This window comes from Schistocerca piceifrons, chromosome 1 (genome assembly GCF_021461385.2).
Source record: "Schistocerca piceifrons isolate TAMUIC-IGC-003096 chromosome 1, iqSchPice1.1, whole genome shotgun sequence".
NCBI classification, from domain to species: Eukaryota; Metazoa; Arthropoda; class Insecta; order Orthoptera; family Acrididae; genus Schistocerca; species Schistocerca piceifrons.
Genome location: NC_060138.1, coordinates 748961161 through 748979744, shown reverse-complemented (window position 1 = coordinate 748979744; position 18584 = coordinate 748961161). Strand labels below are relative to the sequence as shown.

The 18584-nt window shown below is 37.6% G+C and overlaps 1 protein-coding gene across 7 annotated transcripts in view; it reads right to left on the bottom strand.

Moving 5' to 3' along the window:
• LOC124711896 (longitudinals lacking protein, isoforms H/M/V-like) overlaps nt 1-18584 on the bottom strand; it is a 474926-nt gene that overhangs the window by 199394 nt on the left and 256948 nt on the right. The window contains exon 8 of one of the 7 annotated variants that reach the window (XM_047242238.1): nt 5645-5944. The exons of the other annotated variants lie outside the window; for them this stretch is intronic. Coding sequence (XP_047098194.1) covers nt 5868-5944 — 77 coding nt within the window. The 3' untranslated portion in view covers nt 5645-5867. Of the gene's footprint in view, nt 1-5644; nt 5945-18584 lie in introns of those variants that run through there. 7 annotated transcript variants of the gene reach the window in all.

Sequence of the window (18584 nt, the reverse complement as noted above, 5' to 3'; positions counted from 1 at the left end):
TAATTGATTAACATAAGCTTACACCATTCTTAGATGTAATTTTAAAACAGCATTGATTAATTATAATCAAAATAAACCTCACCAACAGTTTTATGATTTTAATGCAACAATTTCCTGTTGTAGCACAAACTGCATACTATACCCTATATACTTCAGACCAACTAGAACAAAGAAAAATTTAGAAGTACAATCAAAGTTAATTGAGTGTGTCCACTCAAAACAGAAAATTTGCCTTTGACAGGGGATACACTGAATGAGAATTTCCACGCTGCAGTGGAGTGAGAGCTGATATGAAACTTCCTGGCAGATTAAAACTGTGTGCCAGACTGAGACTTGAACTCAGGACCTTTGCCTTTCATGGGCAAGTGCTCCACCATCTAAGCTACCCAAGCACGACTCATGCTCCATGTTCCACCATTGCATTGTCAACTCCGTTCTTGACCACAAGGCGGTGATCACTCTTTTTGGTGGACAGCTATTTGATTCCCATATACACAGAAATTGCAGCAGGGGTGGTTAATGACATGACTTCTTTCACAGGTGACTCTGCCTGTAATGGAATAAGGTAGGCCAGTGATGGGACTGGAGTAAGATATGTTGGGTGAGTATATTGGACAGATTCTGGAGGTATGACACATTTGCAAGTGGCTGGTAGTGGATGCTGCACAGAGATGGACCAGGACATTGTGTGGATTGGGAGGGCAGCGGAATACCAATTTTCATGGATGGGAAGGCTTGCGGGTAGGATGTTTCTCATATCTGGACAAAATGATAAATAGTCAAAGCCATAGCACTTGTTCAGTTGTTCCAGTATCTGTACTCAAGCTTGAAAAAGGATTTATCTAAAAGCTAGCTAAAATTTCAGACTTGTTAACTCATTGCGCACTGTAGCTCGACCCCTCTCTGGCCGGTAAAAGTTGACTGACATCATTCTGTGCAGTAAGATTCCATTTCAGATTATTCAGACATTAAAGTGATGCTTACTTTCACATCACTTCTGTGATGCATTAACCCATCACACATTTGTTTGTTTTATAATCTGTAAGCTGGCTGCTCTGAGAGAAGCAGGTGGGGTTTGTCCCTGAAGCCAATGCACTCTGAGCTGATTGCACACTTTCACTCCCAGCATCCTCCACAAATGGGCCAAGTTAAAGTGTGTGATCTGTGTGTGCCTGCCAACAATATTTTGTGTGTTGTAACTTAAACTCTCAAATTATTTACATTACTATATATTTGTTATATTGACACGCGTGCGTGTGTGAGGAGCAGTAGTAATTGTACATCAGTTTTGCTCTGTGTCGAGATTATCAGATAATGGAGAATGGCTGTAACCTAGTCATTTGTGAAATGTATGAACCTCTAGATCATCAATAGTCAGCACTAGTGCCTTTTGTGCCATGCAGCTGAGTTCGTTCTTACCATCTCAATAATAGTGACACCCAAGGAGCCAAGATCACTATTAATTTCACACATTATGAAAACAAGTCTAGAAAGGAGACATTCATCGAGATCATAAGTCAGATTGTGACAGGTCACTCTCATCGTTAGTTTCTCATTATGATAGGTTTGGGATTGTTGGTTGGGGGGGGGGGAGGGGGGGGGGGGCAGGGTGGAAAAGGGGCAGAGTTTGTGTGTATTTGGCTAATATATATGTGGTGTCACCACCAGACACCACACTTGCTAGGTGGTAGCCTTTAAATCGGCCGCGGTCCGTTAGTATACGTCGGACCCGCGTGTCGCCACTATCAGTGACTGCAGACCGAGCGCCGCCACACGGCAGGTCTAGACAGACTTCCTAGCACTCGCCCCAGTTGTACAACTGACTTTGCTAGCGATGGTTCACTGACAAAATACGCTCTCATTTGCCGAGACGATAGTTAGCGTAGCCTTCAGCTACGTCATTTGCTATGACCTAGCAAGGCGCCATGTTCAGTTACTATTGATATTATGAATAATGTACAGTCAAGAGTGACGTTCACCATTTATGGATTAAAGTTAAGTATTCCACCAGCTACGTCCGTTTTTCTAAATTCTAATTTCCTTGACCTGTTCCAAACCTCACGCCAGCCTGCGTGAGCTAAAACGCGTGCCTTTCAGCTTCATCTAATAACACGGTGTTGGCTCTCCTGCCAACCCACAACAATATATAAATTGAAAATATTCATTTATATGAGATAAGAAATTTTGTCCTGTCCAGAGGCCAAGAAAGCCTTAGCTACCAAACAAAACAAACATGTATCATGCTCCAGGATCCTTAGCATGTAAACTATTCAAAGGATCAACTAAAAATTTGGAGATGGCATCACCATTCTCCCTAAAGCTGACAACGTCAATTCTGCTGCTATTGTGAACATTGAACTTCAAATTATTACAACTTTCTATAGAATGTGGCATCTCATGAATTAATAAAATCCCACCAATATATAACAAACACAGCTGATATTGATCTTCAAAAAATATACTTTCTTAGTAAATACATATATCACTCTCTAGGACAAAGGTAACCTTCAATCAAAGATTCAGTAGGAGTGCAGTCTAATTACGCTTACTATCAATTAAAGATATAGTCACAGTCATGAAAACATCTAGGTGGTCATTCAAATCTTGGAGAACATAAATACAAATATGCTCAATTATTTGAAACAAAACAGTAAGAAACTAAATGAAAAAATGAACGGCGTTGCTGTTCTCATCAAACTAACTGATGTCTGTGACATCACCAACTTATATGCAGACATATTTATCTAAGAATCTGGTAAAGGAAAGTCATAGCAGAATGTAAGTAATTCAAGGAGTAGGTACATTAACAAGAGGGAGAACGTTGCTAGCTTTCAAATGAATTCTTTTCCTTTTTTTCTTTTAATAGAGGCTTTCACTAGTGAAGACCACAGTATATTTGCAAATAATATGGAATTAGATGCAATGCATTCAGTCAGTTTCAGTCTCATCTAAGAAGCATGGAGTAGAAGGTTGCCTTACATTTTCACATAACAGGAAGTGCCTAGATAATTGATTGATCTGGCCTTGCACAAGTAGCCGCCCCCCCCCCCCCCCTCCCCATATATGGTTTGCTACATTGGCAATTAGACTCCCCACCTGTGCAGTTCCATATCATTCTTCACAGTTCCTAACAAAATAGAGATGTTGGGAGGTGGGCAGAACATTGTTCAACATATCACTCACATAAGAGAAGTACATTGTTGCCCGAGTAGCCTCCTGCTCATCCCACTTTTGTGTTGCCACTGGCTGCCATTAAGAGTGCCTTATTTGTTGGTCATTTTATCTATGTCTCTTGAATATGGTTTTTAGGTGTCAGAGCTCTGGGGGTAAGCTCTCTTCCTTGGAGATTATTCTTGTTCTACGGCCTAAAGCACACAAGACACTTTCACATTGTGAGTTGTGGTGACAACTGAAAGTATGTAGCTGTAAAGATAAACTGGTGTGAGCAACATTTCTGTAGACAATGTGGCTCAGCATACTGTTACATTTCTGTCTCACTAGGAAATCCAAGCATCATAGCATCATCATGTTCCACCACAACAATGAACTATTATGCTATAATAGAGGCATTTCAGATGTTGCAGGAACTCATCATGTTTTCCACCCATGGGGCATCATGACAAAAGTGTCATCCACAAAATGGTAGAAGCATATCAGTTTTAGTGGCCACTGCTGAAGAGAGTGGGTGGCAAACAGAGTGTAAACGGAGAGTCTGGTGGACCAACCGATCAATCCTCAGCAGTCACTGGAAGGTGGCAGCAACTTTGACTGCAGAAAATTGTGCAGAATCAATAACTTCATGCAACTAGATCACCAAGAAGAATTTAAATTATATATTCACTGGGAAAATCTCTGATGGACAATCGATTATGATGTACTCAATTACATTCCTGAAGTTGGCTTATGCACTACAATAATTTCATTGACTGTAAATATTACACTCAATTGTATTAATTCAATTAATTTAATTGCAATTTGCTACACTTACATCATTTCCTTAACTAAGAAATGTAACTAACAAAAATTTGTTTCATGAGGTATTGGATTGGTGCATAAGCTCGTAGCATTTTTCCATAATTTAATACATACACAGAGTGTACATAACAGATACTTTAGCATCCATAAAATATTCACCTTCACTAATTACAACACTGTCAATGCTAGGATAATTTTTCAATTCCACGACAATAGAAATCATGTGGTTTTGAGGTGAAGAATTTATTGAGCCCTGTTCAGAGAGTATTTTCATTATTATTATTCAGTATTATATTTTCATTCAGAGAGGAAGATCCTTGAAGGTTGTTCAATAGTGAGCAGAAGAAGTGAAATTCTGAAGGCACAAGGTCAGCTGAATGATTTGTGTGTGGAATGATTTCCCAACACATCTCCTGTATACTGTCAATCTAGCAGCATGCAAATGCGCATTATTGTGGAGTCGCATCACTTCATACAGTCTTCCTGGTCATTGTTCTTGGATTGTCTCTGCAAGATGTCTCAATTGTTGAAAGTAAATGTCAGCATTTATGCTTACACTTTGGGGAAGCAATTCATAGTGCACCACACCATCACTGTTTCACCGGGTGCATAATATTATGTTTTGTGCATGTGTGCAGGTCTTTGTATGGAGAGTTGCTACTTTTTTTGGGTTCAGCCATTCATAGGAATGGTCAGTGTTATTTATGAACCAATTGATGATCAGCATGCAGAGATGCTCATACAGCCACCTGATGATTATTGCGATTTTGGCTTAGAGCATGCAGAACCCATACACCTGAATTTTGAACCCACCCCATTCCATGCAAACATTGCACGATGGTGGAATGATCACATTTCCTCACATTTGGCAGTTCTTGATTACACTGACGTGGACCAGTGTGGATTACTGCATTTAAATGATTCTTCTTAAAATGAGAATACCATTTTCTTGCAATTCTATGTCCAATGGTAATATCCCCATACACAGCTTAAACTGTTTCTGGCTGCCTCCACTGATGTCATCCCTCTATTGAACTTAAACAGAAGAATGCGTCAGAAACACTCCTATTTCTCACCCTGGCACTCCATTTTCTAGTATACACAGCTCCACTCACTATTGCCAAATGACAAAATGACGATATATCAGTTCAAATAGCAACAGTGAACTACAAATAACAAACAAAAAATGGCAATCAATAAATAAAGCCAAAGCAACCAGAATACCAAATGCAAAACAAAAAATGCTATGAAGTTATGCACCAGCCTAATAAATTGAATTAATAATCCATCACTACATGAAGAGATTGACCAAACCCATCATAGCCTCTAGAGACCTGAAGTCACAGTTAATACAGTAAATTGAGAAAAAAAAAGCTTTAATGTGTTGGTGGGCACCACTGATTGTAAAATATTCATAAATAATTTTGTTTTATATGAACACATTGTTGCAGGCCATGTATTATATACATTGGGTTGCTAACAAACCAATCAGTGAAGAAATAAATATCACTTTATTTTTGCTTATTTGCATGACATACATCCCTCCTCACGCCAGAAAATGCACAAAATTGTTACAATTGTCTCATTACATGATCTTGTTGAAATATAAATTGTTAAAAATATAATAATAAAAAATTACAAAATCTTCTTACAAATTTTTCAAAATGTTGTGTGTAGTATGAAACTTTCTGAAACAGTTTCTTCCCGAAGTAAAGCACGAAAACACCATACATTCCGAACATCTCACATTCGTTAGCTTTGAACAACCCATTCCTCTGCATCTTGATCAGTTCTTTTTTTCGGTACCCATTTCTGGCATGTGCAAAGCACATTTGTATCTTTTGGCCATTGGTGGTATTGGCTGAACTAATCTTCTCTTCTTTTAGTGAGCTCTACCCTTTCTTCACTTTCCTCTTCATCACCTTCCTTTTCATATCTATCTGGGTTGTTTGTGTTCCTTTCGGTGGTGCTGAACATAAGATTTTCAGCAATATTAGTGTCAAAGACCTCATCCAGATGCTGAGCTATTTCTGAATCAGACAGACCTGTCAATAATATTTAGATTTTCATTTGTAAATCATGTTTGCGAAGTTTTATTTGTATAGAAAGCATTAGAAATGCCCATCCCATTATTAAACTTATCAAATGCGCACTAAAAATAATAAAATAACGTTGAAACAACGAATGAACAATACAAAATGCAGCCGACTGCCATTTGCTCATAGGCACATGAAATGTAGTCACAGATACCCAATGTATCAAATATGATACATCTACTAAAATATGATTTTTCAGAAGTAAAATCGTCTTTCATGTCACTTTCTTTGATTGAATTATAGTCGGGGGAACTGTTAACAATATGTTAGTACTGCTTTAGAAGTAAATTATCGATGAATTAACAATAATAATCTTTCTTTCTTGAAGCCCTGTTTACTCATCCAAAACACACTTGTTACTTACTGCTCCTGACACCTAGTGATCATTCTAACGAGCAGGCTGCAAGCTTGTTCTGCAGAGTGTATTGAATACAATACAATCGGCGCTTTTACAAAAATGGCACACATTGTGTAGGAACATCATTTGAACAGATGTATCATACATGATACAAGGGGTCTCTAGAGGTTAACAGAAGGATACTGTATAAACTAAATTCCTCAAGTGTCCTTAACAAAAGTGTCACTAAAACTTATATAGACTCATATTAGAAAATGAATAATATAATCAATCATGTTGTGGAGAGAAGGGACTCTTGCTTCACTCTTAAGTGCAATAAAACTTGGTACAAATAGATCTTTTACGCAAATTATTTGCATCAACATTTGGCTCACAATGATGCATGATTAGTGAAGCAGACAATATCAGTCCTCTGGGACTGAGGTTCACTGTTAAACTTTCGTGGAAGGTTCGTATGCAAATCTCCAGTATAATCAGGAGTCTGCAACCAGTAAAATTACAATATTTCTCACAATCAGTGACAGTTTGGTTCATATATTTTCACTCCTTGGTGTCAAATGACCAAATATCTCAGGGAACACCGTTTGAGTGGAAAAAAGGTCACAAAGCTCATGTAGGCTTTTGCTGGGATTCTTACATATACATTGCAGTACATCTACGCACTTACAGGATTTATGGCTGACAACACAAACTTGTTCAAAATGAATAGCATAATCTATTCAGTGAACACTGTACAGGGTAATGATATTTTGTTGCAAGAAAGCCCATAAAAAAGTCCAAAACAATTAGCTTTCTGCAACACAAATTTTCAATGGGCTTCTACAAGAGTTGAAGGTCATATTATCTATTTGAAATTCACTGAAATGAATTAAATATGAAATTATCTTCTTCTCCACCCTTCTTTCCTCAATCACAAAACTGATAGCCAAAATGCAGTGTAACGACAATCTTACTTTAGCTAGTCATCTTATTTGCCAATAAGGGGAACAGAGACTCTAAGAACACTATTCTTGGCCTTCTCTGTTTAGATCTTCCTTCCATTTTACTTTCAATTATTATCACTACAGTATGTTCCTCTTCTGCATTTCTCAGTACGAATTTTTTCCGCCTCCTACTTGTCCTGGGTATGAGCCACATTTTATGCCAAGAGCAAATCTCTAATGCCTCTCTCAGCAAGGTCCAGGTCACTGGTCCATATGTTCCCCAATGCTGTCTTCAAAATTTGTTTCACTTTCATATATCGGCACTTCAGTGTTGTGTACATGTCTTTACAATTGTAAGTCACTAAAATATGAAGTATGAAAGCTGTGGAGACAGTCAGTTGCTCCTGATGATGACAACGGAGGCTATTGTCGAAAGCGAGAGATTTTATACCGAATTGAAATGGCGAGAAAACAGAGAATGTATTACATGTAAGTATAAAAGCTGTTATTATTATTAATATTATTATTATTACTATCATCATTATTACTATCATCATCATCATTTCATGAACAGCACTTTTTTTTAATGTTATTTTCATTCTAGAACTTTGTATTCTTCTATTTTATTATTACAAGTTAGTGCATATTATGATATTGTCACTGGCACAGATGTCCAAATGAATAAAAATGAATAGATAAATATTATATTATGTCTCTACCATCATCCTTGGAGTTTGTATTAGCATGGAATTTTTATTTTCCTTTCAAATAATTGTTCTTTTTCATCAGCATAGCATTTGAGTTTGACCAACATAAAAAATGGCAAGTGTTTTGGGAGCATGCTGTTATCCTAAGATAAGTACAAGTGTATCAGCAGCACCAAAATTTTTTCCACTCCTGCAACCCAGGTCCAGTTACATGTGTATTGTATTGCAACAAATGTTCTCAGCACAGATATTTTGTTTTTAACGACAATGATTCTGACACAAGTCTCACATCCAAAACAGGCTGTCATTCTGCAAAATAATCTTCAGGACCTATGCAGATATGTATAACAAAGCATTTCTTCAAAACAAGTGAGTGATCAGTATATTACGTAAAATAGGTAACTATACATCTGTACTGCTCTACAATTTTCCTAAATCCAGTTTTCCCAAGTTTTTAACTTATTTATGAAATTTTTACTTCCATCTATAGCTTTACAGTTGCATTCTTTGCCATTTATAAGTTTTCTAACCTATTCCTGAGAAAACAGTATACTGATCCTGTCTCTCAAGTCTCCCTCTATCCAGGTTCTTCATGACTTTTCCTGTATGCTTAAACCTTATCACCCAATTCCAATTCAATTCTTTCATACCTTTTGCCAGAATAAGCGGCAGCTGGTTCCAAATGTCTCCAATCTTATAATAATATGTCTTTCTAAAGGTTTCTGCCTGCTGCCACTTCAAGCAGACAATTTTCCATTCATATTACAAACATTTTCAATCATGAGCATCGAAAACATAAAGAGATAGACGTGCTTTATTAGCAATGTGGATGAGCAAATTATATTCAACAACAATAAAAAATTAAATAAACATAATGAAATAAAGTAGTTTATAAATGAATGACAGCCCAACTGATTTGTTTCTCAATTATAAAATGATGACTCGATAAAATAGTTCTTTTTTAAACTGAACTCATTTCAAAAGAAGATTCTAGTGATGTTGGAATTATTGTGTATATTAGACTATCTGCACAACCTACACATAACAACAAAATTGATGAAATCAATAAATTTTGGTCTATACCCCTCAGGACAAGATGTAGTTTTGGAATTCAGTCACATCATGGCTGATGACAATGACATCTTGTGATTTAGATTAATATAACTGAGGTATGCAACCACACATAAAATCAAATATTATTCAGAAATGTGTAACAAACAAAGGTTATTTCAATAAAAGACATTTATATGTAAAATTTCGTTTTAAAACAAGTCTCTTAACCCTACAATTAATTTGAAAATCCAGTTTACTGTAGAAATGGAACATGTACAACAGAAACAAATTCATTCCTCTCTTTCCCCTTGTGTCATACTTGACTTTTACATGTATGTAATAAGCATGTACATCTACATCAAGAGTAAGAAGTAAGTGTCAGGAGATAAACAGCATTTAATTGGTTTTATTCAGTTTTTTGTCTCTACTGCACAACTAGGAAATATGGAAATATTGCATTTCTGCAGTAAGTTGTTCATATATACTCTGCACGCCAGCATACCTGTGAATGTACAAAGGACTCCATACCAATATTAATGACTTTCTTTCCTATTTCATTCATACAGAAAGTGAAAAATGATGGTCACTATGCCTTCTAACCTTCCTCGTTTTATTCTGGTGGGCCCTTTGTGATATACATGGACGAGACAAAACTTTTCTCAAATCCCGGTTCTCTATATATACCCAACAGGATTTCACAAAAACAACAGCACAAATCATGCAAAGTATCCAAAGTACCCTCTTCCATATCCTGATCCACTTTGTCCTTCAGTGTCAGATCTTGCAACAGTACCAAGCATTAAAATTTCTGCTTCAAAGTTTCCATAAGGCCTTCGAAACATGTGGTTCTGAAATGCTCAGCTCTTTGCTTGATCTACCTGTTAATTTATGTAAGCTATATGAGAATTCTACTGGCTGTATTCTATTGCTCCTTCAGTCACTACCCACTGACCCTTTCAACTCCCTTTGCAGTGGCACACTGTGGCTGTAAATTGTGTGTACAACCCTCAAATAAAATTTGAATTTGGTAAACATTTGTAACCTATTGATTTGAAATGTTGTTAGTACTCATTCGAGTGAAATTCAAGCGTGACATAAAATTTCTACATGATTATCGCTATTTTACTGCCAGCTACTGTGCACTCAAAGAGAGGTTGAAAACATACAACCGACGAAAACCTTTTGAGTTTTTCAGTACAACTGCAATGTTCTGAAGTATGTTAAAAAACACACATCAGAGCATTGGTGTAAGTGCTTTGCACTTGCACTTGTAATAACTAAGAATAAATTAACTTTTGAATAAATAAAAAATAACATTTTATTTTAGGAATATTGCTTGTCAACTGACTCAGTGATATTCAAATAGATGAGATGATGCAGAGATAGATATGGTAGTCCACTAACGAGTCATTTATTTCATTAGGTTCAAGCAGTAAATAGTTCAAAATTGTAAGTGTACTTAGCAAATCCTTGATAGAAAAACAACACAGTTAGAAACTTGTGGCCTAAGGAAATGTATGTACAGGATGTCTGACAGTCTGGGAACAGTTTAGGATTTTTATACAAAATTTTATTCTGATTTTTTTCGTATAGCTTTCAATCAAGTTGCCAGTGTGAGTTCCCATAGTATCTATGTGCCTAGTTCAACTGGGGCATCAGCTTAATGCCATACTTTCCAGTACTTTGCTGACAAAATCAACCCCATGCATCTGTAGACAGTCTTTAGGAGGTGCAAGAAAAGAGTCACATGGTAGTTGCTGAGGGCTTCTTCAAGGACACAGCACATTCTGATCACACTTCTGTGATCTAGCTTTGCAACAGAGCAGACTGCTTTGTGCCATCTGAATCTGTTTCTCGCGTACTCCAGCTCTTCGGCTACCAGCTCATGTGAATTACCTTCTCTCCATTTTCCTATTCCCTTATTCCAGCTATCATTGAGACAGATGGACACCCTCACAGTTCACCCTGCAAGAGCCCTTCTGCATTCTCAGTACTAGAATCTATCTGAAGTTCTGTTTATTCAATAGTTTTATTGCTAAACTCCCTTCTGACACCCATCTTGACCACACTAAGATTTCTGCATCTGTGCATGCATTAGCAACCTATGTGTTCTGTGGCTTAGACTATAAGCAAACATATGACCACTATGTATATACCACAGCAGCAACAGAAAGTGTGTGGGGAGATACATATGATGATGGATTTAATCTAAACCTTATTTTAAAAAACTGCTCATAAAATCATTTTTTTTTTTTAAATTTACCCTCAAAAACATTTTATCATTAAAATGATACTTTGTAACATCCCACCCTGAAGAAAGTAGATTGCAAGTGAATTCCACTGTAGCACTGTCCCTAAAATGCGATATTCACAATTTACATCTGAACAGTTGAAACAAATGATAATTACAGCGTGATTAATCAGAAATATGAGAAAGGATATCCAAGATTCTTCAGCAACTTCCTTTAGTAAAGAATGTCATTGCAGCAATTTGGAACACTACATCATCATACAACAGTAGTACATTGTGAACCAGTTGCACATGTTTAGCATGAAGAGTAGTTTCTACTTAATTCAAAATGCTGCAGTAAATCCAGCATTAATTTTCCTTCATTGGAAGCCTATAAATGAACGTCAATATTGAGAAATCCCACATATCCAAAAAAAACTTTTCAGGAGACACAAAAAGCATTTCAGGTTTTGAAATTATGCCAAAATTCTGTTTTTCTTCTAATTTTTTGTTAAAATGAATCTATAGAGATGAATGCTAATAATCTGCAGGCAATCCTAATATATCCAGAATGAGATTTTCACTCTGCAGCGGAGTGTGCGCTGATATGAAACTTCCTGGCAGATTAAAACTGTGTGCCCGACCGAGACTCGAACTCGGGACCTTTGCCTTTCGCGGGCAAGTGCTCTACCAACTGAGCTACCGAAGCACGACTCACGTCCAGTACTCACAGCTTTACTTCTGCCAGTACCTCGTCTCCTACCTTCGAAACTTAACAGAAGCTCTCCTGTGAACCTTGCAGAACTAGCACTCCTGAAAGAAAGGATATTGCGGAGACATGGCTTAGCCACAGCCTGGGGGATGTTTCCAGAATGAGATTTTCACTCTGCAGCAGAGTGTGTGCTAATATGAAACTTCCTGGCAGATTAAAACTTTGTGCCTGACCGAAACTCGAACTCGGGACCTTTGCCTTTCGCGGGCAAGTGCTCTACCAACTGAGCTACCAAAGTACGACTCACGTCCGGTACTCACAGCTTTACTTCTGCCAGTACCTCGTCTCCTACCTTCCAAACTTTACAGAAGCTCTCCTGCGAACCTTGCAGAACTAGCACTCCTGAAAGAAAGGATATTGCGGAGACATGGCTTAGCCACAGCCTGGGGGATGTTTCCAGAATGAGATTTTCACTCTGCAGTGGAGTGTGCGCTGATACGAAACTTCCTGGCAGATTAAACCTGTGTGCCCGACCGAGACTCGAACTCGGGACCTTTGCCTTTCGCGGGCAAGTGCTCTACCAACTGAGCTACTGAAGCACGACTCACGTCCGGTACTCACAGCTTTACTTCTGCCAGTACCTCGTCTCCTACCTTCCAAACTTTACAGAAGCTCTCCTGCGAACCTTGCAGAACTAGCACTCCTGAAAGAAAGGATATTGCGGAGACATGGCTTAACCACAGCCTGGGGGATGTTTCCAAAATGAGATTTTCACTCTGCAGCGGAGTGTGCGCTGATATGAAACTTGCTGGCAGATTAAAACTGTGTGCCGACCAAGACTCGAACTCGGGACCTTTGCCTTTCGCGGGCAAGTGCTTCGAGTCTCGGTCGGGCACACTGTTTTAATCTGCCAGGAAGTTTCATATCAGCGCACACTCCGCTGCAGAGTGAAAATCTCATTCTGGAAACATCCCCCAGGCTGTGGCTAAGCCATGTCTCCGCAATATCCTTTCTTTCAGGAGTGCTAGTTCTGCAAGGTCCGCAGGAGAGCTTCTGTAAAGTTTGGAAGGTAGGAGATGAGGTACTGGCAGAAGTAAAGCTGTGAGTACCGGACGTGAGTCGTGCTTCGGTAGCTCAGGTGGTAGAGCAATTGCCCGCGAAAGGCAAAGGTCCCGAGTTCGAGTCTCGGTCGGGCACACAGTTTTAATCTGCCAGGAAGTTTCATATCAGCGCACACTCCGCTGCAGAGTGAAAATCTCATTCTGGAAACATCCCCCAGGCTGTGGCTAAGCCATGTCTCCGCAATATCCTTTCTTTCAGGAGTGCTAGTTCTGCAAGGTTCGCAGGAGATCTTCTGTAAAGTTTGGAAGGTAGGAGACGAGGTACTGGCAGAAGTACAGCTGTGAGTACCGGACGTGAGTCGTGCTTCGGTAGCTCAGTGGTAGAGCACTCGCCCGTGAAGGGCAAAGGTCCCGAGTTCGAGTCTTGGTCGGGCACACAGTTTTAATCTGCCAGGAAGTTTCAATCCTAATATATTTTTTGAAGTTATGTTAAAATTTATTTAGTGAACATGTGGGCTTTCTCAATGTTTTATAATAAATAAATGTAAATCAATACCTAACTCATATTTTATTGCTAATATATTCAAAAATCAAACAAATTATGGCGGTTTTCCATTCCCTTTGGCATTATACTCCATACATGGTTCATTCTATGGCACATGTTGGCCAATTGTATATGTCAGAACAGAAGCTGCTGATTTCTTCTTTTGGTGGGAATGGTAGAAATCACATTAGGTCATGCATTTTCTTCTCATTTATGGGCACACAAAATTGATAAGCCTCACTTACAGGGCTAAGTGGAATTACAGTTCGATCAGCCAGTTGGAATATGTGTTGTTCTGTCCCAATAATGAATGGCCTAACTTTAACAGCACCAAGTGTTTCATGTGCATAGCAGAACTGCATTAATTGTGTTACATGAAAGTGCTGTTTGTTATTTCTATGTGTAGCCCTTTGTAAAGTTTCAATGGAAATAGCGTTCTTTTGGTATAACTTTGGTCACAATTTCTTAAAACTTAGCACTTCTTCTGTTTTTGGTATTTTCACTTCAAATTTATCTTTGTGCTTGATTCTATTATTAATTCTGTGTATTCTTTCTGCAAATATATTCTTTCCATCTTTGTAATTTTCTTTTTCACCATGCTGAAATTTGTCACAAGGAAAGTAAGATTGGCCTCTTATTGGAAAGTAATGGTTGATGAACTAAAATCTTACCTGGCCATAAGCAATAAACAAAATCTCACCATTGTATGACTTTTAATTTGGTATCCACAAGAGTTGGAGAACAAGAAAAGTATTAACATGTTGTCCAACATTTTCATTTATATAATAAAAAAGAAATGAACAGACTTCATTGGGACTTTTTCTGCTATTCCTTCATGATAGAGATAATGCCTGCCTCCCACATTCCTTAAGTTATGTATATTAAAGATATTTACTGAAAGCTGACATAAGTAAAATGTATCTTGTATTGGTATCTGAGGCAATTGCAAGTTCTGTATAAAATCAAATGAGAGGCCTACAATCGTAGAATCAGTTTTAGTTTTCATTTTAACAGTAAGTAATTTCTTGAAGAATTTATCAGCGTGCCTCTTGTACACTATTACCTCAGCTATTGCTGCCCTTTTGGCACCATCATTTAGAGATGGACTTCTGATTTTTACACCAAGCTCTTCACATGTGCAACATGTATCCACTTATCCATGTGCGGGTTGCACAAATTTTAAATTAAAATGCCCACAGAAAATTTTCGAATTAAATTGATGGTCAACTTGAATATCCAGTTTAATGTTTTTGAGCATCTGTCGTATAATCTTCATGTTAAATTTAGGGTCAAGATAATTGTATTCTTCATTGGTATGACATGCTTTCCTGAGTGGAAATGAATTAATGTGATTTTTTATTTGCACTATTAAAGCCACTGGTTTTGCATTTCCAGGATGACATTTTCCCCTCTTATCTTGCGGAGATTTACCTTCTTTCAACAGATTGCACAGGTGCCTTATTCGGTTACTGCTGACACCAAAAACACTTTGGAAGGCTGTTTTACAAACATGAAGCTTATCTTCAGACCCTGATAACCAATAAATGTAAGACTGTTCTTTTGGTTTCTTACTTATCACTTTTAGGCTTCTTTCTTGCCAATGGTTTTACTTCTATGAGGCTTTGAAGGAATACATCATGTTCATTTTTTGTTTGGAAGTCAATAAATTTAGTGTATAACTCTTATATTGCTGCCCTACCTTGGTTGTCACACATTTCATCCGACAACTGGAAGCAAAATTACGTATTCAATTGAATTTCATGTTTTAGATTATTATGTTCATTGTGTAATTAGACCTTAATTTTGAAGCAATACTAACTTTCAGGTTAGAACTCACCTGCAGTCATATCCATGACGTTTTGATTGAAATCTATTCTCTTTCCAATTTGTATATGCTTCATTTTTCACCCTTGCCCATTTGCGGGCTATGTTTTGGAAACTCCACTGCATTCTTTTTTTACCCTCAATAACAAAATAAATCAACTACCAAACAGTAAGAGGTAACATCGGCTATTCTCTCTGTTTTAAACAGAGCTGACAACTTAAAATTTTCAGAAACCCTTATCTTTTGTAGTTTTGGGGTTTCCCTTTAATTAAGGTGACACAATGGCCGCATAACAATACAAAAAGTGCCAAAACATATGGAATTGCTCTATACCATTATTGGGCTATATGTTTAAAGTACAAAATCATAGGTAACTCAATTTTGTCGTAAGTGGATATGTGGAGTTTCTCAATAGTCCCACTCAAACGTAAACTAATAGGGGGTAGGGTTAAGTGTGAGGTGACCAGATGCATATTTTTATTGCCAAACAGTAAACCTTTTCTTTTGTTTCACCAATACTTTCCCTGCTTTATTAATTAGCAGTAGCAGAGAACTCATACTTCTTCAAAAACCATAGTACAATTCAATAAAATCTTCTAATTTCTCCTATAAGTAAACCCTAATTATCAGAAAAATTTTGTGCTAATAATAATTTTGTTCTTCAGTAAGCAGATGTACACAATTTCCTGCAAAGGCAGGTCTCCCTGCTAACAGCTAGTTCACTCCCATAGCTTATTACTGCTATTGTGCCAGTTTTTGAAATTATCACGGGCTAACTAGAACTAATAAAGTCCTTAAAATGACCCATATTTCTTTGTTGTAGCTCTTGAGTGTGGTGAACAGCAACAGACAACATAAAAATAATACACAAACTCCCCTTCCTCATATAGGTTTTAAAGTGGTGTTCTGTCCTCTGACTCATAAAGTAGTGTTCTGCACTCTGACTCAGAGGTCCACAACTGAGTAGCATCAGACATAAAGCAAGATGTAAAAAAATTCTTGTAAATTCAAAAAAACTAAAATCATGCCTCACAAGCCATTCCTAGCAATTAACTGATTATCTAGACTCAAGTAAGGAAGTAGGAATAAAAAGAAATGTAGGAATATCTTTCTGCTTAGCAAGTGACACACAAAAGGTTTCAGATTATATGAGCAGTCAACATGGAAATCATATCTCCAGCTCTCACAATATTGAGTACCAACTGGCAAAGTCCAAAAGTATTGTACAATATGCTTTAGAAAGGCATGTGCCTAGTCACATTGCGATGGATGGATAATACCCGCCGTGGTTTGATAGCCATGTTTAAAAGTTACTACAAAAGCAAAGAGAGCTTCACTGCAAATTTAAACACAGCCAAAGCCTCACAGACAAACAAAAATGAAAAAAAGCCAAAATTAGCATAAGGAGATCCATGCATGTAGCATTCAATGAACTCAAAAGCAAAATTCTATCAATCCACTTGACAGAAAATCCTGTGAAGTTGATGTCTTATGTTAATCAGTAAATGGATTGAAGCCATCTGTCAAGACAAACTGTGACAATAATGGTATCAAAATAAAGGATGACACAGATTAGGCCAAAATACTAAATGTCTTTTTCCAAAACTCTTTCACTGAGCAAGATCACATTGTAGTTTCTCCTCTAAATCATTGCAGGAATGTCAAAATGACATTTACTTAAATAAGTGACTATTAAATAGAAAAGCAACTGAAATTACTCAACAGAGAAAAGGCCACTAGACTTGATGGGATACCAATATAATTCTACAGAGTGTATGCAAAAGAAATTGTTCCTCTTCTACCAGCATTGTACCGTCAGTTTCTGGTTTCAAGGAGCGTCATCAAACAGGCTCATAAAACCGTAGGCACCAAATCCCTGATGGTAATATGTTGTAGGATTATGGAACATGTTTTATGCTCACATATTATAACATATCTGGAAATAGAAATTCTTCTTGTCAGGAATCAACCTGGGTTCCACAAACAACAATCATGTGAAACCCAGCTCGCTCTGTTTGTCCATGAGACAAGAAAGTAGCAGAAACTGACACCCAGGTTAATGCTGTATTTCTTGACTTCCAGAAGGCAATCACTATGACTCCATACTAGTGCCCAAGATGAGCCTTGGATTATCAGACCAGCTGTGTGATTGGACTGAACAGTTTCTAGTAAAGAGAAACCAGCATATCATTCTCAACTGAGAGAAATCTTCAGATGTAAAAGTAACTTTGGGCATGCCCTAAGAACCATTGCTTTTCAAAGCATATTTAAATGGGCTAGTGGATAACAACAGAGATTCCATGAGGCTTTTTGTGGATGTTGCTGTTGTATAATGAGAAACAGTAACACACGAAAACTGCAGCGAAGAAAGACCTGCAGGGAATCAATGTTCGATGCAGCGAGTGGCAGTTCATCTTCAAGATAAACAAATGTAACTGTAGTACTCCCAAAAAGGACAAAGTTTACAAAACCCTTGTTTAACCAATACTTGTATATTGCCCATCAGTCTGAGATTCGTACCACATAGGATTGATTGAAGAAATAGAGAAGATTGAAAGAAGAGCCATGCATTTCGTTACTGGTTTATTTAATATGCATGAAAGCATCATGGAAATACTGAACCAATTCCAGTGGCAGACACTGCGAGAAACACATTCTGCATCACAATGTGGTTTACCGTTAGTTTTGTGAGTGTACATTTCTACAAGAGTGAACCAATACACTGATTCCTTCTACATATACCACGCAAAAAGACCATGAAGGTAAATTTAAAGAGACCTTAGCCCACATGAAGTTTTTCCAGCAATCGTTCTTCCTGTGAACCACTCATAACTGGAACGGAAAATGGGGAAGTGACAGACATACACAAGATACTCCCACCACACAACGTAAGGTGCCTTGTAAAATACAGTATGGATGCAGAAAAACTGAAGACAACTGTAAGTTATGCACATGTGAGAAATTTCATTATAAACAGATCAGTGTGGTCATATAGGTACTAAGATAGCAGGTGTAGGTGAACCATGCCACTTAATATAAATAATATAACAACAGTTTTCTTCAAAGTAGAGGCTTTCCTGATAATTTTATTATATCAGAT